The 22,832-nt window shown below is 36.2% G+C and overlaps 1 protein-coding gene across 17 annotated transcripts in view; it reads left to right on the top strand.

Moving 5' to 3' along the window:
• Positions 1-22,832, top strand: part of TASP1 (taspase 1) — a 278,035-nt gene that overhangs the window by 44,318 nt on the left and 210,885 nt on the right. For all 17 annotated transcript variants that reach the window (XR_004486854.2, XM_033440337.2, XM_033440332.2 and 14 more), the window contains 2 exons: positions 6,560-6,644; positions 18,967-19,046. Coding sequence is in view for 16 of the 17 variants with exons in the window: in XM_033440337.2 (XP_033296228.1) it covers positions 6,560-6,644; positions 18,967-19,046 (165 nt within the window). In the remaining variant the exon portion in view is untranslated. The remainder of the gene's footprint in view (positions 1-6,559; positions 6,645-18,966; positions 19,047-22,832) is intronic.

Raw genomic sequence — 22,832 nt, 5'->3', positions numbered from 1 at the left:
TTTATACCTCTTGTACTCTCCTCCTACCCACTCCCCCTTGTCCATTAATTCTGACTTTAGGCACCATAGGTTAATTTGCCTGTTCTTCAGATTCCTATGAATGGAATCGTACGCCTCTGTGTCTGGTTCCTTTTGCTTAATGTTATGCCTGTGAGATTGATTTATGATTTGTGTCATAGTAGTTTTTTCTTTTGTGTTAATAGCATTTTATTGCATGAATATAAAATAACTTATTCTCTTGGTGGATATTTAAATAATTTCTAGTTTTTGACTGTTATGAATAAAACTCCAGTGCATATTTTTGTGCATGTCTTTTGGTAGACATATGCACTTATTAATATTTCCCTTGAGTACAAACCTAGGATTTGGAATGGTAAGTTTAAGTACATATGTACTTTGCTTTAGAAGATACTGTCAGACAGTTTTAGAAAGTAGTTGTTACAATCTATACTCCCACAATGTATGAGCATTTCAGTTACTCTGCATCCTTGCCAATATTTGATACTGTTATTCTTTTTAAAATTTAGTCATTTTGATACGTGTGTAGTGGTATTATTGTTTTAATTTGAGTTTCTCTGGTGACTAATGATATTGAGAACCATCTCATATGCTTATTGGCCATTTAGATGTCCTTGTTGAGCAGTGTGTTCAAGTCTTTTGCATACTTTTTTTTTTGCGGTATGTGGGCCTCTCACTGTTGTGGCCCCTCCTGTTGCGGAGCACAGGCTCCGGACGTGCAGGCTCCGGATGCGCAGGCTCAGCAGCCATGGCTCACGGGCCCAGCCGCTCCACGGCATGTGGGATCTTCCCAGACCGGGGCACGAACCCGTGTCTCCTGCATCGGCAGGCGGACTCTCAACCATTGCGCCACCAGGGAAGCCCCTGCATACTTTTTATTGGATTTTTAAAAAATTTATTTGTTGGAGTACCTTATATATTTTTCATACAGATCCTTTGTCAGATACATGTGTTGTGAATATCTGCTCCCAGTCTGTTGCTCACTCTTCTAATGAAGTTTAAGTTATCAACCTTTAATGTTATGGTTAATTTTTATTGTATTTTGTTTAAGAAATCTTTGCCTACCCAAAGTTTTGAAGGTAGCTTCCACTGTTTTCTTTTAGTAGTTCTATTGTTTTTAACCCTTCACATTTAGCTTTCTTATCAAGCTCAGATTAATTTGAGTGAAGTATGAACCGAAATTAACTTTTTGCCCTCTTATGGATATCCAAATGACTCATTGCTATTGTCAATAGAAAGGACAGTTCTTTCCTCATAGAATTGTGTTGGCAAATCAGGTGACTGTATGTGTAATGGTTTGTTTCTATACCTTCTATTCCATTAATCTGTCTGTTGCCAGTCCCACACTGTCTTGATTTCTATAGCTTTATATTGTATTTTGATAATTTGATAGTGTAAGACTTCCAACTTCCTTTTTCTTTTTTTTCTTTACAGTTGTATTGGCTATTCTTTTTTTTTTTTTTTTTTTTTTTGCGGTACGTGGGCCTCTCACTGTTGTGGCCTCTCCCATTGAGGAGCACAGGCTCCGGATGCGCAGGCTCAGCAGCCATGGCTCACGGGCCTAGCCGCTCCGTGACATGTGGGATCTTCCCGGACCGGGGCACGAACCCGCGTCCCCTGCATCGGCAGGCGGACTCTCAACCACTGCGCCACCAGGGAAGCCCTTTTTTTTTTTTTTTTAAATAAATTTATTTTTGGCTGTGTTGGGTGTGGGCTTTCTCTAGTTGCGATGAGCGGGGGCTACTCTTTGTTGCGATGCGTGGGCTTCTCATTGCGTGGCTTCTCTTGTTTCAGAGCACGGGCTCTAGGCATGCAAGCTTCAGTAGTTGTGGCACATGGGCTCAGTAGTTGTGGCTCGCGGGCTCTAGAGCGCAGGCTCAGTAGTTGTGGCGCATGGGCTTAGCTGCTCCACAGCATGTGGGATGTTCCCAGACCAGGGCTCGAACCCATGTCCCCCACATTGGCAGGCGGATTCTTAACCACTGTGCCACCAGGGAAGCCCCTGCATTGGCTATTCTAAGTTTATGGCATTTTCATAAAATTTTTAGAATCAACTTGTCAATGTCCATAATAAAACCCTGCTGAGATTTTGACTGGTATTGCATTGAATGTATAAAACCATATGTGGACAACTGACATCTTAACAATATTGCATATTTCTGTTCATGAACATGAAATATGTGCATTTGTATAAATATTATTCATTTCTTTCTCAGCAATGTTTTATGGTTTTTAGTATAGATGTCTTATACACCCTTTTTATTAGATTTATTCTAGATATTAAGTTTTTTTGATGGCTATTGTAAATATATATTTTAAAAATTAATATACAGTTATTTTTGTATTTAGAAATACAGTTGAGTTTTGTGTATTGGACTTATATTCAGTGGCCTTGATGACTTCACTTATTAATTCAAGCAATTAGAAAAATAGATTCTCTTGTAATTTCTATATACACAGTCACATCTTTGAATCATGGCAGTTTTTTTTTTTCCTTTCTAATATTAAAAATTTTTTTTTCTTGCATTATTGTGCTGGCTCTGACACTCGGTGCAATATTGAATATAAGCGGTGATAGTGTACATCCTTGCTTTGTTCCTGGTCTTAGAGGGAGAGCATTAGATATTTCACCATACTGTGTGCTGGTAGCTGTAGGATTTTCATAAATGCTCTTTATCAGATTGAGGACATTTCCTTCTAGTCTTAGTTTGCTAATAATTTTTATTTTAAATGGGTTATTGAATATCATTAAGTGTTTTTCTGCATCTTTGGCTTTTCTTTTTTATTTTGTTACATATGATGGAATTTATGGTTGATTTTTGAATGTTAAACCAACTTTTCATTCCTGGCATAAAGTCAGGATTGTAATTTTTTATCTTTTTCACATTCCACTGGATTTGATTTACTGATGTTTAAGATTTTGACATCTATGTTTATATAATAGATTGGCTTTAATTTTACTTTCTTAAAATATTCTTTTTAGATTTTGGAATCATGTTATGGCTGGCCTCATAAAATGAGTTGGGATTTTTTTCTCCTCTGTTCTTTGAAAGAGTGTGTGTACAATTGGAATGTTTTTTAATTGTTTGGAAAATGCATTAGTTATTTTGAATCATTGGAGTTTTCTTTGTGGGAAGTTTTAAATAAATGGGATTCAATTTCTTTACCAGTTATAAGATTATCTATATTTTTTCTTATGTGTGTTTCCCAAGGAATTTGTCTTTTTCATAGGAGTTGTCAAATTTATTTGCCTAAAGACTTTATTGACTTCCAGTTTAATGTCACTGTGGTTAGAGAATGTATTCTGAATGGTTCCAACCCCTTGAAACTTTCTGAGACTTGCTTTATGGCTCAGCTTATGGTGTATTTTGATGAATGTTCCATGTGAACGTCAAAAGAGTATTCTGCAGTTGTTGGGTGTGTATTCTATGTATGTCAACTAGGTCAATTTGCTTTTTCATTGTTCCAATCTTCTGTATCTTTTCTGATTTTTGTGATAGGTAAGAACAGCATTTCAATTAGTTTTAATTTCTTTTATTATGAGGTTTTATTGGTATTTAATGAAATTTCATATTTTTAAAGGCCATTAGCATTTCTCTGTGAACTGTTTATACTTCTTGTGTGGCTTGCCTTTTACCTCTGTTTATAACGTGCTTTATCATATTGGAATTTAAAATTTTATTTGTCAAACTTATTACTTTCCCTTTTGTGGCTTTTGTATTTTACATTTCTTAAGGTTTATCTCACTCATAACTGTAACTAGAGTCACTTACATTTTCTTCAAATACATGTGTAATTTATTTTTCATTGGCTTCTTGAATGCATTGTTTGTTGATCAATTTCTGAATTGATCAGCAAATTGTCCCTATATAATTTATTGAATAACAACAGTAACAATAATATTAAGTACCATTTATTGGGTTAGTATTACATACATACCATGCAATGTTCTCCAGTAGTTCATGTATGTTAAATCATTTAGTTCTCATGATAACCTTCTGAGGTCAGTACTTTTATCCCCATTTTATAGGTGAGGAAACTGAGCCACAGGAGAGATTTAGTAATTTGTCCAAGGTTACTGTGTCAGTCTGGGTCCACCTAGGGGACAGAAACCACACAGCAGTTTAAACAGGAGAAGCTTAATGTAAAGGGCAGAGGGAGACTACCCAGGTAAGGATAAAGTTGGAAGGGAGTTCAGACCTCACAGAAAAAGGTGTGGCTGCAGCTGACTGTTTGACAGCCCACTTTTTTGCTGGGTTACCCAGGCCACAGTCACTGTGAGAGCAGAAACAATCCTGGGGGCCTCAGGCTGATAGGTGGGCACACAGAGGCCAGGAAGCCATGGGAATTAAACCTTTGTTTGCAGGATGAGGATTGGGCTTTTGGCTCCCTAGACAGCCAGCACCACAGGGTGCTTTGCTATGGGGCTGAGGAGAAGGTGTGGGGATCAGTGACTTGAGCTGGGCCTGGTCCTGTTCTTTCTGGGGCTGTCAGCTATGCTGCTGTGGCCTGAATCAGGAGTTGGGGAAAACATGGTAGCCAAATGCTGGAGAAAGCTGCACCCCGCAAGCACTTAGCACTGGAGAGAACCTTGTGGACCAGATAGTGAGAATAACTGGTGCTCTCCTGGAGCCTGGCTGGCAGGCCACCTTTTCCTCCTGCATGGTGTCTCCAGTGCCCTCTACTGACAAAGCTGACCCGTGTGCCAGCTGGCAAAGGAAACATAGTTAAAAGGCCCATATCCACTTTCACCCATAAGGCAACCAAGGGTGAATTTATAGCTGAGAAGCGATAAATTGATAGCTGGTTTCTGACTCCCATCACTCTGTGTTCTTTCCACCTCTCATAGATAGTCCATCCGTTTTCCTATTCATTTGAAATACTATCTATATCATGTATTAAATAGCCACATGCACATGTGTTTGTGTCTCAACTTCAGCTTTATTCTATTCCATTGATATATTTGTCTATTTTGTACCCAAACCACACTCAATTAGAATAGCTTTTAATAAAAAATGGTTATCTTGTAAGATGAATACCTCTTCGTTTTTTTACAAAAAATTTTTTTTCATTTTTTTTCCTGATGAATTTAAGAGTCAGCTTGTCATGCATCATAGAAATCCTTTTGAAGCTTTGATGGAGAATTTATAGCTTTGAATTTGTAAGTTAATTTGGTAATTATTAATGTCTTTACAATACTGTATCATCACATACAGAAATAAATTTATTTTAAGAGCTAGTACAGGGCTTCCCTGGTGGCGCAGTGGTTGAGAGTCCGCCTGCTGATGCAGGGGACATGGGTTCGTGCCCTGGTCCGGGAAGATCCCACATGCCGCTGAGCGGCTGGGCCTGTGAGCCATGGCCGCTGAGCCTGCGCGTTTGGAGCCTGTGCTCCGCAATGGGAGAGGCCACAACAGTGAGAGGCCCGTGTACCGCAAAAAAGAGAGAGTACAGAGATCTAACCTTTTCCTTTCTTTGCTACTTCATACATTCTTTGGGGGGGCAGAGAAGTTTTTGGTGTTTAGCTAAATATCTAGTCTTGTTTTAAGGCAATCTGGTGACCTTAATTTGAGGTTTTTAGTCTCTTTGTATCCCACTTCTGTTTTTTTTTTGTTGTTGTTGTTATTAATAGTGTTCTGAAAGGCATCTGTAGGTTAGTGGTTAAGGGCATGGTCTCTGACATTAGCTGCCTTTGTTAAAATCTCAGTGTGTGATCCTGGGCAGGTAACTTAACCTGTGCAAATGTTTCCTCAGTAATCAGATAGGGTTTATAACTGTACTTATGTGATAGAGTTGAAGGATCAGTTAAATAATCTGATACATTTAAGGACTTGACACTGGGCCTGGCGCATACTGGATCCTAAGTTTCTGTCACTGTCTTCTATCATCATCATTGTCATGTTTGTGATTGTCATCGTCATGCTAGCAATTTTTTTCATGCTAATACTTTCTGTCCTATTTTTCCTCCTAGGTAAGCACCCTTTTCTCACTGTTCACATTTTGTTTTCCCTTCTGGAAACAATCCGAACCATATTTTAAGTCTCAATCTTGTACATACTTGGCCTCTCCCCACCCTTATCCCATTTGTAGGACTTTCTCTTTATTTTTTCTTGCAGGTGAGATTTAAAATTTTTGGTCATTAATTTTTCTCCCTTGAAGCTGTTTGTAATCATGTTTATTCTTTAGAGGAAATTCATGGTTTTGATAATAGATGCCAAATTTTCAGTTTATTTTTTAAATTCTATACTGAAATCTATTAAAAAGGAACTTAATTTAAATTTGTATTATTGCAAATTCAGTCTTTGCTGCTGTAGCACATGATAAAATGAGAATATATGTTTTATATTTGTTCTTATATCTATAAGTATTCATATATTTGTCAATTTGATCCTTATTTTTCATGATAATTAATGGTTTTCATTAGTATATTTAAAGAAAGTTTTCCATGATATTTAAAATTTGTCATATTGAAACTGCCACAGAATTGAGTGGGAAACTTGAAGACTTTTTGACTTCATTTTCTGCCAATTTTATTTTATAGGAATCAAGAACCCAGTCTCAGTTGCAAACAGACTCTTGTGTGAAGGGCAGAAGGGCAAGCTCTCAGCCGGCCGAATTCCTCCCTGGTAACTGCTTTGTTCTTAGACTTTCCCTGGGTCTTTGGTCTTTGGTGCATGCGGTGTTTGAAGGCTATTTTTATCCACAGAAGGCTGATGCAGTTGGTTACACACCAGCAGTAGCTTGCCTTTGAGAGGAAGACACGCTTTGTTCTGTGATCTTGGAACATTTTGAATACTTGATAGAGCTCCTGTTGGAATAGAATATTGTGGATTAAAGCAGAAAAGAGATCAGTTAATTTTAGGTTTTGTAGTTGATTATAGAGATGCTTTTGCTGTTAATAAGTGTTCAACTGGGGTCTTTTTATTATAAAACTTTAAAGTATCTTTAAGACCAGAGTCTAAACTCATTTTTTTTTTTTTTTTTGCGGTACGCGGGCCTCTCACTGCTGTGGCCTCTCCCGTTGCGGAGCACAGGCTCCGGACGCACAGGCTCAGCGGCCATGGCTCAAGGGCCCAGCCGCTCCGCGGCATGTGGGATCTTCCCGGACCGGGGCACGAACCTGTGTCCCCTGCATCGGCAGGCGGACTCTCAACCACTGCGCCACCAGGGAAGCCCTAAACTCATTTTTAATGTTGAGAAGTTCTTAATATAAAAGTATGTAATTTTTCTTTTCTGGAGAAACATATTGTGACACTAAAATTAGTAAAATTACATCTTTTCTCCAGCATTAACATATAATTTTCATTAAAAGAAACTTTGAACTTTTCAAATATTTATGAAAGTAGAGAGAACATTTTAAAGAGCCCTCATGAACTTACCATCTAGCTCCAATAATTAACAATATTTTTGCCCTTCATCTATCTCATGCATCTCTTTCCTATAGTATTTTAAAGCAAATCCTCACCATCGTATTTCATCCTTAAATAGTTTTGTAAATTTCTGTTTGCAAAATGTAATTACAGTCCTGTTAACATGCCTAATATAAAAAAATATGCGTCAATATTGTCTTATACTCAACCATCTTATACTTTAGTACTATATGTGTTCAGCATGCCTGAACACATTAAAGTTACATTAATACTCTCTGTTGAAAGTTGTGACAGTGGTACTATAGAAATCACTTTATTTGACTGTTATAATTTCAAGTCATAGAAAATAAATTAATATAGTTTTGAGAAATCTTGAAACCTTTTACCCAAATATATTCACGATATCCCTGTTTCCCATGTTAAGAAAATGAAACATGTTAAGAAAATGAAACATTACCAAGAGATTTGAAGCTGCCTAGACTGGACCCTTTCTAATGGCATCCTTATCCATCTCACTGTCCCATACCCTTACCCTGACCCCATCTCTGGCCCTGCCCCTAGGTAACAATTGTCCTCAATTTTAGCTTTTTTCATTCTCATATATTCCTTCATAGTATTAAACATATACAGTACAGGCGTACTTCATTTTATTGGGCTTCACAGATGCTGCATTTTTTACAAATTGAAGGTTTGTGGCAGTTGTACTTCAAGCAAGCCTATTGGTGCCATTTTTCCAATGGCATTTGCTCATTTCATGTCTCTGTGTCACATTTTGGTAATTCTCACAATATTTCAAACTTTTTCATTATTATTATAGTTGTTATGGTGTTCTGTGATCAGTGATCTTTAATGTTATTTACTACTATGACTTGTTGAAGGCTCAGATGATGGTTTGCATTTTTTAGCAATAAACTGTTTTTTAATTAAGGTATGTACAGTGTTATTTTAAGCATAGTGCTATTGCACACTTAATAAAATACAGCATAGTATAAACATAATTTTTATATAAACTGGGAAACCAGAAAATTTGTGTGACTTGCTTTATTGCAATATTCACTTTATTGTGGTGGTCTGGAACTGAACTTGCAATATCTCTGAGGTATGCTGGCACTCTGATTTTCTAAGTCTACATAAACATGTACATAGATGTACAAAAAAGTTCTGGAAAGAAGGTTACCAGACTCACCATAATTACCTCTAGGAAGGAGAAAGGAGGGAACAAGATGATGCAATTGTCAAAGGGGATATGTGCAATATTTTTATATTTTACAAAGATAAAATATATGTGAAAAAGTGATGGCCATCTCTGTATTAAAATTATATCATAAAATGATCCTACAGTTGTCTGGAACTAGTGATCTAATTTTCTCACGTACATAGTTCTTCAGCTTTATTTTTTGTTTTCAAAATTGCTTGGACCATTTTAGGCATTTTGCATTTTCATGTGAATTTTAGAATTAGTCTGTCAATTTCTGTGAATAACCTGCTGGAATTTTGATTAGATTTGTAACTTATCCATTTTTTAAGGTCTTCTTTAACCTCTCTGAACAGTGTTTTATAATTTTCAGTGTACAGATTTTGCACAGTTTTTATCAAATTTATACTTAAGTGTTTCTTTTTGATGTGATAAATTGCATATTTTAAAAAGGCAAATACCAGTTGTTCCTTGCCAATATAGAAATATGATTAATTTTATTATATTGATATTCTAGCTTAGGAATTTGCTAAATTCATTTGTTCTCATACTGTTTTTACAGATTCCATAAGATTTTCTACATAGATAGTTCTGTCTTCTGGGAATAAAGATAGTTCTTTAAGTAATAAAGATACTTCTTCTTTCTAATGTGAACTCCTTTAGTTAATTTCTTTTTCTTTATTACACTGGCTAGCACCTCCTATGCAATGTGAAATCAAAGTGTGAGAGTAGACATCCTTGCCTTGTTTTGTAGCCTTAGGGAGGAAGCATTTGTTCTTTTACCATTAGATATGATGGCTGCTATAGGTTTATCATAGATACTCTTTATCGTGTTGAGAAAGTTCCCTTCTTTTCCTAGTATGCTGAGAGTTTTTAATAGGAATGGGGATTGTACTTTTTCAAATGCTTTTCTGCATCTGTTGCAATGATCTTATAATTTTCCTTATTTTGTCAGTTAATATAGTGATTGGTTGATTTTCGATTGTTAAAGCAACAGTTGTATTCCCAGGATAAACTCCACTTGGTTATAATGTATTATCCTTTTTATATGTTATTGGATCCAATTTGCTAACATTTTGTAAAGAATTTTTGCATCTATGTTTATGAGAGACATTGGTCTGTAGCTTTCTTGTAATGTCTTTGGTGTGGGTTCATTTTGCTTCTTGAATATGTAGGGATATATAGTTCATCAAATTTGGAAAATTTTTGGCTATTACTTCTTCAGATATTTTTTTCTGATCCCCCCTTCTCTTCTATCTTCCAGAATTCCAATTACACATATTTGACCTCTTGTAGTGGTCCTACAGATCACTGATAATTTGTTTACTTTTTCCATTCATTTTTCTCTTTGTTTCATTTTGAATAATTTCCATTGCTTTTTTCAAGTTCACTAATTATTTTTTGGCAATATCTAATCACCTGTTAATCCCATCCAGTTTATTTTTCATTTCTGACATTGTAGTTTTTATCTCTAGAAGTTCAGTTTGCACCTTAAAAAAATGTCTTCTATGTATCTACTTAACATGTTTGATATTTCCTGTAGCTTCTTGAGTATATGAATACAATTATAGTAACTGTTTTAATATCTTTGTTTCCTAATTCTGTCATCTTTGTCATTTCTGGGTTGTTTTCAATTGAATGATTTTTCTCATTATAGGTTACATTTTCCTGCTTCTTTGCATGTTTGGTAATTTTTTATTGGATTCCAGATATTGTGAGTTTTGCCTTATTTTGTGTTGGATATTTCTGTATTTTAATTCTAGGATGCGGTTAATTTATTTAGAGACAGTTTCATCCTTTCAGGTCTTGCTTTATACTTTGTTACATGCAACTAGAGAAGCATTTAGCCTTGAGCTAATTTTGCTTTGCTGTTGGGCAAAACCTTTCTGAGTACTATAACAGATGCAACTAGAATGCGGTTTTTTACTTTGGTGGGAACAGGAGCTGTTTCTGGCCCTGTGTGAACTTGGGGATTGCTTCCTCTAAAACTTTTCATGTTATTCTTTCCCAGGCTTTGGATGATTTCATCTTACACGTACACTGATCTGTACTCAGCTGAAGACTATAGGCGGACTCTGTAGATTTCTTGAGTCGTTTCTCTGCACAGCTGTCACCTCTCTGGTTCTCTGCCCTGTGAACTCGGCCACCTAGGCTTCTCTGGATGCCCAGCTCTCTGTCTTCAACTCAGAGAGGCTGCAGGGCTCTGCCTGAGTTCCTGTTCCTGTGCTGTGGCTGGAAAGTCTCCAGGCAGTAAACTAGGGCAATCATAAGGTTTACCTTGTTTGTTTCCTCTTTTAAGGATCACTGTCCTATGCTACCTACTGTCTAATGCCTGAAAACTATCATTTTCTGTATTTTATCTGATTTTTCTTTTCCATTGGTTCAGGCAAGAGTGTAAATGTATTCCCTGTTACTCCATCTTGTCCAGAAGCATAAATCTCTCACATACCTGCAAGTTCACAGTATACCTGCAGTAGTTAAAAAAAAACCCAATTCCCTGAGTATCCTAAATAAATAAAACAAATTTATCATGTTTTTACTTTAAGCTTGTTTACACACAACCCTAATAGGTCTAGATATCTAATTTCTATAATGATAATAGCTAAAATTTATTGCCTTTGTACACTGTGAGAAGCATTGTTTTATGTGGTTTGTGTGTATTATCTCATAAAATCATTATATGATTTATGAGGGTAACATACGTTTTGCCAACAAAGAAACTGAGTACCATACTTGACACTGTTATGCTATTAAAAATTTATGGAGTCTGTCCTTATCACATTAGAAGCAGCAGATTAGAACCCATAGAGTAGAATCCTTTTATAATAGTAAGAAGTAATGTTTACACCCATTTAGTTATTCATTCACTTACCCATTCCTTCATTCAGCAAATATTTTTTGTTTACTTCCTGTATGCCAGGCATAGAGGTAGAAAAACTATCAAAAGGACTTAGAAACTGGTCTTTTGGTGTCATCTGTTGAAGAGGCAGGTGACTCTATGGGGGCAGCAAGTCATTGGGTGTTTTCTAAGAAGTCTTTAAATAAAAAGTTCATCTGTCTATATATCTCATTGAGGAAGACAGGGAGTGTATTTGTTTCAGCTGTATCTAAATTCTGTTAGAATTTTATAAACTCTTACTGCTTTGTTACAAAAACCCTCAGCAAAACTTTAGGCAGAATGGTATTTCTATTAGCTGATAATTTTTTATGTTTTAATTTTCTGGTTATTGCCACCATGATATGATATATTATTTAAGTATTGGTGTTTGGTCAGATTAGTAGAATATATTTAGCATGCATATGATATCCTCATAAATTTGGTGGGCCTACTATCATAAACTGTGTCGTATTTTCCTACGTTTATTTTATTTGTAGAAGTAAATAAATTTTATTTATTTTTACTCTTTCCTCCTTCATTTTGATAGGGTACAACCTTGATAGGCATAACCATCCAAAACAGGGGTTGTCAAACTATGGTGTGTGGGCCAAATCTGGACTACTGCCTGTTTTTTGTAAATAAAGTTTTATTGGAACACAGCCATACCCATTTGTGTACATATTGTCTATGGATGCTTGTGCTCCTCAGAGGCCAAACTGAGTTGTTGCAGCAGAGACATCTGGTCAGAAAGCCCAAACTGTTTACTATCGGGCCCTCTACAGAAAAAAAATTGCTGACTGCTACCCTAATACGTTGTAGAATAAGTTATAATTTTTGGAAATTATGTTTCTTTTGGTGAAAAAGGGAAAGCTAGAAAAGCATTATTGCTCATTAGACCCTCAGATTTTTTGAGATGCAAATTTAATTTTTGGTACATTGTTTATTTAAAAATACTATTTAACCTATTGTATTTCATAAATTCATTGATTTTAGTACCTTTGTTGTATGAATGTGAAAAGAAAATTTAAAAACCTATAACTAAAAGAAACATAAGAGAGCTATCAACTAATCAGGAGGTATGGATGGGTTAGTTGGGTTCCCCTTCAAACAAAATCGTTTAAAAGGCAAAAATAACAATAATAGCAAAAATTTTATGAGACAATCAGGGAAATGTGAACATCGATTGAATAAACTATTTTGATTCTAAGGATTTATTGTTAATTGTTTTAGGTGTCAATTGGTTATGTTGTGGTTATGTTTTTTAAAAAAGTTATTTTTTGAGATGCATGCTAAAATATTTATATTTGAAGTTATATGATATCTGAGATTTGCTTCAGAATAATCTGGGTGGGAATATAAATGAATGAGATTAGCAATGTATTAACAATTGAAGAAAATGGGTGATGATCCTTTGGGTTCATTATACTATTCTCTGTAATGTATATGTTTGAAAATTTTTGTAATAAAAATTTTAAGAAGAGTTAAATCCTTATTATTTAATTTGGTCATTATGTGTTATTTCCACATACAGCAGGTTCTCCCTTATTTGCACTTTATGTGTTTGTAAGCTTTAAATAATCAGTAGCCCCCAAATTGGTGGTCTTTCTTCAGTTCTGTGCATTTATGATAAAGAAGTAATAGGTAAAATATATAGAAATCCATTTTTAAGTCCAAAGAAGCAGCTGTCATTTTCTCCTGTATCTTTCTCATCCAGCATAATGCATTTTAAGCAGTTTTGAGAGCTTTCTGAATCACTAAATTGCACATTTTTAGACTGACTACATAGTGTCATGGTTTTTGAAAATTTCCCATCCATGAAACTGTTAATTGACCTCACTGTGTTTTCGGGTGTTTGGCTATGCTGGCACTTCAATAGCTCAACTTGTTGAAGGTTTTAATAATCCCACTCAGTGCTGGTCTCAGTAGTGTTGCTTTTGTTTCTTAACACTTTAGACTTGCTTTAGTGTAAATTAAGGAGAGCATAACACAAGGAAAATGCTGTCCTTTAGAGAATTTTGACACCCTAGTTTATTGTTGAATATCTTGCCAATGTTTTTCTAATGCTTAGTGTGCTTCAGGCACTGTTCTAAATGCTTAGCATATATGGATATCAATGAAAAACAAAGATCCCTGTTGTTGTGAAGCTTGCAGTTTATTTGAGGGAGATAGATATAAACAACAGAGATAATATCATCAGTGATAAAGTTATGTGGTATGTGAGAAGGTAGAAAAACAGAAAAAATGTAAAACAGACAGAATGAGAGGAATTGGGAGTACTGGGTAGAGGAGCAGTGTGTTGGGTACAGTTTTAAATTGGCCTCATCAGGGAGATGTATTTAAACAGATGGGAAAATTTGCCATTTGGGAAATAAGGAAGATCCTGACAGGGAACAGTCAGGGTGAAGGCCCTGAGGCAGGAGTCCCCTTGGCATGTTTGTGTTTTGTAAGAGGCTGGAGCAGAGTAAGCAAGGGGGCAAGAGGAAGAAGAGATGAGGGGAGGAGGGAGCAGAGAAGACCAGATCACTTGGGAGCCTGGAGATCCTGGTGAAGGCTCCAGTTTTCATGCTAGAGTCCTCATGAGGGGTTTCGCAGGATTTTGAGAAGAGAAATGTCATTACCTGACTTGTGTTTTACAAGGATGTCACTGGCTGATGTGTTGAGATTAGACTGGGGCAGGGGACAGAGCAAGGTGAGCATGGAAGTGATGAGGCCATTTCAACACTGTAGGTAGTAGATGATGGCAGCTCAGACCAGGGCGGTGGCGAGAAGTGGTCAGATTCCGGATGTGTTAACAAGGTGGAGTCGATGGATTTTTCTAGTGAATTGAGGTGAAATTTCTGTGAAAGCTTTCTCCTTGGAGAGTCAGAAGAATATTTGAGAAAAATTTGAACTGGTGCTGCATTCAGTGTTCTGGGAAGAGATTTTTCATTCTTGATAGTATAGTTTTTAGCGAAAGCTCACGTAGCTTTTTAGCATTTTAAAATGATTTCAAAAGCAGTTATATGCCATTTTGTGTTATGTCAAACTACTGGACAAGTAATTTTTGGTAGTAAGGAAAGGTCAAGATCTCAAAATTCTTATCTGTAAGACGGCATCAAATATTCACCTTCCTGTGAATATTGTACAACGCCTAATGTATTTAAAACCTTGCATAGCAGACAACTGCAAACTAATTTTATTTAGAATCAAACCTATGAATGATTAAGAAATGAAAAATAAAACTAAGCTTATGTTATAAAATACTTTCAATTCCAGATGCTGGGATAGAACCCCAAATGACGAATGGGAGTGCTGAGAATACTAGATTCAGCTCCAAACTTCTGTCCTGATCATTTAATTTAATACTTCAGCATCTCTTTTACGTCTTCACGTGAAGAGAGTTTATTTCTTATATCAAAGTCTTTTTCTAGCAGAAGGAAGTGCTACAAATGCTGTCAGGACAGCTCAACTTGCATCCAAGTTCCTACCTCAGTTATTCTTCCATTTTCCTTTATGTGACAGCTTTTCTTTGCAGCTTCTTTGCAGTGGTCTTCATTTGATACAGGAATAGGAGGAACTTTTCTATTTTTGGAGTCCTTTAGATTTTTTTTTTTAAAATGGAAGTTTGAAGAGGTATTCTTGTTGGCTCTCTCCCTCTTCTCTCTTTTTTTAATGCTCCCTACATTCTCACCTTCATATATACTGGAAAATAGTAGTAACTATTGGCTTAACCAATTTGTTTCTCATTGGAACCATTTGGATATGTTTCTGAGTATCAACTTAGACTTTCTTCTTCTAATCTATCATTGATCTTCTTATGAACAATCAAATCTAAAGACTTCAATATGTATTACTTTGAGTTTTTAGTGTTGGAATGATTAGAGGAACAGAAACAAAAACTAGGGAGCAGGAAACTAATGAGTAGGCACTAGTTCAAGGAATCCATTACTAGCTGGCTGAGAGCTTTAAGAAGTTGGCTGTGGAAGGAGATGAAGTGATTGATTATTATGGTAACTGCTTGCTATTACTGTGTTAGGGAATGGGGTGGTTAATTATCCTGCATGCTATTTGAAATCTTTGAAAGGAAGTCTTTTACAGTTAGCTAACAGTATCCTTTTATTCACTTTGTTATGTTAAAACTTGCAGCTTGGGACTTAAAAAAATTACTTTTGGGACATACCACACTGCTTTATTTACCACAGTAAAAATGATTCTGACAGCCATATATATATTTTTATTGCATCGAGGCTTAGAAATGTAAGTGCATATCATTGTGTTTGGGCATCTCTGGATGTACCCCACTCATTTTGGGTAGATCCAGGTGTTATACTAGGCAAGAATACTAAATCTGAAGACATTCACTTAAGCTTTGACTCTTTTTTTTTTTTTTTTTTTTTAAGGATAAGATATTTATTGAACACTGGCCATTGCTACAAATAGTTTACAAAGTACTTGTCTGAAAATTAAAGAGCACATCAGATATTTGTCTTTCTCTGTCTGACTTACTTCACTTAGTATGATGATCTCCAGGTCCATCCATGTTGCTGCAAATGACATTTTTTCTTTCTTTTTAATGGCTAATATTCCACTGTATATAAGTACCACATCTTCTTTATCCATTCATCTGTTGGTGGACACTTAGATTGCTACCATGGCTTGGCTATTGTAAATAGTGCTGCTGTGAATATTGTGGTGCATGTATCTTTTCAAATTAGAGCTTTTGTCTTCTCCAGATATGTGCCCAGGTGTGGGATTGCTGGATACCACTGGGATAACTCTCTATCCATTGCTGGATAACTCTCTTTTTAGTTTTTTAAGGAACCTCCATACAATTTTCCATAGTGGCTATACCAATTCACATTCCCACCAACAGTGTAAGAGGGTTCCCTTTTCTCCACACCCTCTCCAGCATTTATTATTTGTAAACTTTTTTTTTTTTTTTTAACATCTTTATTGGGGTATAATTGCTTTACAATGGTGTGTTAGTTTCTGCTTTATAACAAAGTGAATCAGTCATACATAAACATATGTTCCCATATGTCTTCCCTGTTGCGTCTCCCTCCCTCCCACCCTCCCCATCCCACCCCTCCAGGCTGTCACAAAGCACCGAGCCAATATCCCTGTGCCATGCGGCTGCTTCCCACTAGCTATCTACCTTACTGTGTTTGTTAGTGTGTATATGCCCATGACTCTCTCTCGCCCTGTCACAGCTCACCCTTCCCCCTCCCCATAACCTCAAGTCCGTTCTCTAAGAGGTCTGCGTCTTTATTCCTGCTTTACCCCTAGGTTCTTCATGACATTTTTTTCTTAAATTCCATATATATGTGTTAGCATACGGTATTTGTCTTTTTCTTTCTGACTTACTTCACTCTGTATGACAGACTCTAGGTCTATCCACCTCATTACAAATAGCTCAATTTCGTTTCTTTTTATGGCTGAGTAATATTCCATTGTATATATGTGCCACATCTTCTTTATCCATTCATCCGATGACGGGCACTTAGGTTGTTTCCATCTCCGGGCTATTGTAAATAGAGCTGCAATGAACATTTTGGTACATGACTCTTTTTGAATTTTGGTTTTCTCAGGGTATATGCCCAGTAGTGGGATTGCTGGGTCATATGGTAGTTCTATTTGTAGTTTTTTAAGGAACCTCCATACTGTTCTCCATAGTGGCTGAACCAATTCACATTCCCACCAGCAGTGCAAGAGTGTTCCCTTTTCTCCACATCCTCTCCAGCATTTATTGTTTCTAGATTTTTTGATGATGGCCATTCTGACTGGTGTGAGATGATATCTCATTGTAGTTTTGATTTGCATTTCTCTAATGATTAATGATGTTGAGCATTCTTTCATGTGTTTGTTGGCACTCTGTATATCTTCTTTGGAGAAATGTCTATTTAGGTCTTCTGCCCATTTTTGGATTGGGTTGTTTGTTTTCTTGTTATTGAGCTGCATGAGCTGCTTGTAAATTTTGGAGATTAATCCTTTGTCGGTTGCTTCATTTGCAAATATTTTCTCCCATTCTGAGGGTTGTCTTTTGGTCTTGTTTATGGTTTCCTTTGCTGTGCAAAAGCTTTGAAGTTTCATTAGGTCCCATTTGTTTATTTTTGTTTTTATTTCCATTACTCTAGGAGGTGGGTCAGAAAGGATCTTGCTTTGATTTATGTCATAGAGTGTTCTGCCTATGTTTTCCTCTAAGAGTTTGATAGTTTCTGGCCTTACATTTAGGTCTTTAATCCATTTTGAGCTTATTTTTGTGTATGGTGTTAGGGAGTGATCTAATCTCATACTTTTACATGTACCTGTCCAGTTTTCCCAGCACCACTTATTGAAGAGGCTGTCCTTTCTCCATTGTACATTACTGCCACCTTTATCAAAGATAAGGTGTCCATATGTGCATGGGTTTATCTCTGGGCTTTCTATCCTGTTCCATTGATCTATCTTTCTGTTTTTGTGCCAGTGCCATACCGTCTTGATGACTGTAGCTCTGTAGTATAGTCTGAAGTCAGGGAGCCTGATTCCTCCAGTTCCTTCTTTCGTTCTCAAGATTGCTTTGGCTATTCGGGGTCTTTTGTGTTTCCATACAAATTGTGAAATTTTTTGTTCTAGTTCTGTGAAAAATGCCAGTGGTAGTTTGATAGGGATTGCATTGAATCTATAGATTGCTTTGGGTAGTAGAGTCATTTTCACAATGTTGATTCTTCCAATCCAAGAACATGGTATATCTCTCCATCTATTTATATCATCTTTAATTTCTTTCATCAGTGTCTTATAATTTTCTGCATACAGGTCTTTTGTCTCCTTAGGTAGGTTTATTCCTAGATATTTTATTCTTTTTGTTGCAATGGTAAATGGGAGTGTTTTCTTGATTTCACTTTCAGATTTTTCATCATTAGTATATAGGAATGCCAGAGATTTCTGTGCATTAATTTTGTATCCTGCCACTTTACCAAATTCATTGATTAGCTCTAGTAGTTTTCTGGTAGCATCTTTAGGGTTCTCTATGTATAGGATCATGTCATCTGCAAACAGTGACAGCTTTACTTCTTCTTTTCCAATTTGGATTCCTTTTATTTCCTTTTCTTCTCTGATTGCTGTGGCTAAAACTTCCAAAACAATGTTGAATAATAGTGGTGAGAGTGGGCAACCTTGTCTTGTTCCTGATCTTAGTGTAATAAGCTTTGACTCTTAATCTGATGAAATAGATCTTGTACATAAACTGAGAACCACAGTTGATCCAAGATAAATCTTAGTATTTTCCACTGGGAAATCAACTATTTTTACTTCTTATGTTGCATTTTGCCAATTTTTACTGGTTAGTTATTGCAAATGATATTGTACCATTTCCAGTTGTAAAATTTCTAACTTGGGGAAAAATTAAAAGAATTTTTTAGGCATGTAGCCATTTTGAGGTATTGCAAAATTTTTTCAGTTGCCTTACTATATTACTTATATTACTTTATTGAATATGTAGGAGAAGATGACACTATGAATTTTTAAAAGAGTAATTTTTCTGTTGTTAGCTTTTTAGTTGGAGAAGGAGCCTACAGATGGGCAGTAGATCATGGAATACCCTCTTGCCCTCCTAACATCATGACCACAAGTAAGTAAAACTTTTCAAAATTAAGCTGTATTAGCATATATACCTGAAAGTGTTACATTGCTTTTGATCCATATAGTACCTATATTTAAGGAATAAAGCTTGTATGTTGAAATATTTTAGTTAAAAGATAAATAGAAAGTTATTTGATTTTAAGCCACCTTTATATTCTTGAGGTCCCCCCACTCCTGCTTTCTCACGCTTTAAAAAAATTTTTTTGCTGCATTGGGCCTTCGTTGCTGTGCGTGGGCTTTCTCTAGTTGGGGCGAGTGGGGGCTACTCTTCATTGCGGTGCGCAGGCTTCTCATTGTGGTGTCTTCTCTTGTTGCGGAGCACGGGTTCTAGGTGCGCGGGCTTCAGTAGTTGCAGCACGCAGGCTCAGTAGTTGTGGCTCATAGTCTTAGTTGCTCCGGGGCATGTGGGATCTTCCCGGACCAGGGATCGAACGCATGTCCTCTGCATTGGCAGGCAGATTCTTAACCACTGCGCCGCCAGGGAAGTCCTTGCTCATGCTTTTATAGAAGTATTGTTAAAGGATCCCTTTTAGGCTACTTAAAATAATTACTAACAATAAAACCATAATACCAGCCACTCAGAGAGAAGAAAACATAGGTCAACATTTACACAACCTTGAGCTGAGGAAGGCCTATCTAGGTACCAGGTGTATGAGAAGGAAGAACAAACGTGTGACTGCAGAAGAGTTAAGACTGAAAAAACATTTATCATAACTATGACAATGGGATACATATGCAAGTTTTGCCAGATTAAAAGTCACACGAATACATGTGATACCCCAATAGAAAAGGGTCAAAAGTCATAAATAGATAATTTAACATAACTAATAGGGACATTCAAATTAAGGTGAATACATGTTAAATCTGTTCCTGCTCACTTGGTGAAAGAGTTAAAAAATATTGTATTACTGCTGGTAAGTGTGTGGTAAAATGAACATAATACATTGTAGGTACAAATGTAGATTGGCAGAAGTTTTGGAGGACAGCTAAGTAGTATAGATCAAAAGCCTTAAACCCATTCTGCATCTTGGAACTTGTCATCAGAGATATAGACATAGATTTATGTAGAAGGGTACTCAGTGAGCATTATTAAGAATGTAAAAAAAAATTCTATTATATATAAAATAAACTACAAGGATATATTGTATAACACAGGGAATATAGCCAATTTTTATAGTAACTATAAATGGAGTATAACCTTTAAAAAATTGTGAAATCACTATATTGTATACCTGTGACTTATATAATATTATACATCAACTACTTCAATAAAAAAAGGGGAAGAAAAGAAAAACATAAAGAAAGATTATTAAAAAATTTGAAAAAGACTTATGTCCAACACAGAGGAACATGAGTAAACTATCACATAGTCTTATAATGAAATGTTATGAAGTAACTGGAAATTGTTATAAAGACTGATAATGATTAAATCTAATAATGACTTAAAAAAGTGAAAAATGAGGTTATAAATATGTATATATGTGTGTTTTATATGTCTGTCTTAAAAAAGAAATCATGGCTACATGTTTATGCATAAAACAAATAGTAAAAACATATACTACTTGTTTTTTAAATTTTTATCAAGTAATCTATGAATGTAATTTAAATAATCAAATGAAAAAGTGAGGAATCATTAGCTCCAAGGAAACCAAGTTGTATAAAAAAGAGATGACTATTTATCATAGCAAGTGTCTAATAAGGACCAGCTCTTAGTAACATTATATTCAGAATGAACTGCATACTGCTGCAAGTTGTAATATTGAGAGGCTGGAGGGAGGAGAAATGTGTGTGTGCAAGGAGGCCGGGAGTGTGAGAGTCCTGGATCCTCACACTCGCCACCACTAATGCTGCCTTAGAGTCTGCCCAGTGGAACTTGCTGTGGAGCTCTTATATCAGGCACACAAATCAGCTCATCTGCCAATTCCATCTTGTTTTTCCTTGGAGGCAGGCCACCTGGCAACCTGGGTCTAGAGTGGGCGCTCAGTAGGCCTGCTGTGCAGCTGTCATCTGGTCTTCACCTCCCCATCACTTTGGAATTCCCTTTTCCTCTCTCCAGTATCAAATTGTCTGTTTCCGAATGTCTTTTTTTTTTTTCTTGTTTTACTCCCTCATTTGATATATGGAAGGTGGGAAATCACTTTTGCTTAGGTTTCTGAAGAAATTGCTCTGTCTTCTAATTTCCAGTCTTGCTATTATGCAGTCTGCTGGCACTTTGATTCCCAGTTTTTTGTGGTATCTTTTGCCTCTTTGGAAGGAAGTTCTTATTTCAGTGGTCTTATTACCTCAATGATATCTTGGGATGGGTCTTTTTTTACTTATTGTACTGGGTACTCTTTTGGACTCTCCATCTGGAAATCGATGTGCTTTGGGGAAATTAAAAAAAATTTGTGTAATAATCTCTCCCCCTATCTCTCCTTTGTTATATTTTTCTAATTTCTTTCAATTAGATGTTGGATCTTGTACTCTAATCCCATGTATCGTTTTCAAAAGTGACTTTTTCTCCTTTTAAAAATCTCTGTCTTTTGTCCTGCTTTCTGGGAAGTTTCTTCAATTTTATCTTCCAAATCTACTTCTAATGAATTTATAATTTTGGTTTTCATATTTTTAATTTCTAGAGATTCATCTATGATTAATACTTTTAAAACGTGGGGTTTTGTTTCATGAACTCAGTATTTTTACTCTCTCTCTTAGGATATTATGGTTTAAAACTTGTTCTTATCCACTGTTTCTGCTTCCTCTGTCTTTGTGTTTGTTTCAGACCCTAATACATGTTAGCAAATTTCCTCAACTATCTAGTGACCCTCTGCAGTTTTCATATTCATGAGTGAGTTACCTAAAGACCTGTTGGCAGCTTTGTGTGTGAGGGCAGGTCTGTTTGACCTCAAGAGGGGAGGCATTGATCATTTTTCTACACATTTTCTTTTGGATTAGACAGAGAAATCTTCCCAGCTCTGAAGGCAATAGCCAGTATTCTGGTACAGAACAAGGGAAGGGGCTGGAGGTGTCACAGTGCCCTTATCAGACTTTTACATCAAACTCGGTTTTAGGTAGAGCCCCGTACCTGCTCCCAGATGTGCTTGGTGTCTGCTAATTTGGTGCCGATCTAGTTCAGCCTCTCCACGTTTTCTGCAAGCACAAGGAGGGGATTTGGGCATCTACATGTTCCTTATTGAATTTTCTGCCCATTCTCCTGTTTTTAGTCTCAACCTGGCTTTCAGAGACACCAGGTGCTTTCTACTTTGAGCTCTCTTGATGTTTCTTTGGCAGGAATTAGTTTACTTTGGCCGAGATTAGTTTGCTTTGTGATGTCTTGGCTAGTGGGCATTGGGGTTCATCTTCCTCTGCTCAATTAGTTACTGTTTGTCCACTTGCTTTCTATGTTCTAAAACTGTTGGTATCTCCCTTCTCATTATAATCACCCCTTGTGTATGTCAGTCTTTTCCCCCACTTAAATTTCTTTTTGGTAAAGTTTTAGTAGGGCATGGAGATGAATTCATACATTCAGTCTGCCATTTTTACTTTAGAACATTTATATAAAAATGTGTTAGAAAATAGTACTAGATTTTTTTTCAGGTTGGCAAAATTATTTTTGACTATTTTTTATACTTGTAATAAGAAAAATATATTGTGCCATAGATTTTTTTTATGACTTATATAACCAAGCAACAAGAAATGTTCTGTGAATAAAGTGTTTGAAAGTTAAGTGATATATTCTTTTTTTTCCAAAAAAGAATGGTTCTGAGCTATGGGGAATTTAAAAGGAGAAATTATAACT

The sequence above is a fragment of the Orcinus orca genome, chromosome 16, assembly GCF_937001465.1.
Source record: "Orcinus orca chromosome 16, mOrcOrc1.1, whole genome shotgun sequence".
In the NCBI taxonomy this organism is placed as follows: Eukaryota; Metazoa; Chordata; class Mammalia; order Artiodactyla; family Delphinidae; genus Orcinus; species Orcinus orca.
This window is presented reverse-complemented; position numbering and strand designations above follow the sequence as displayed.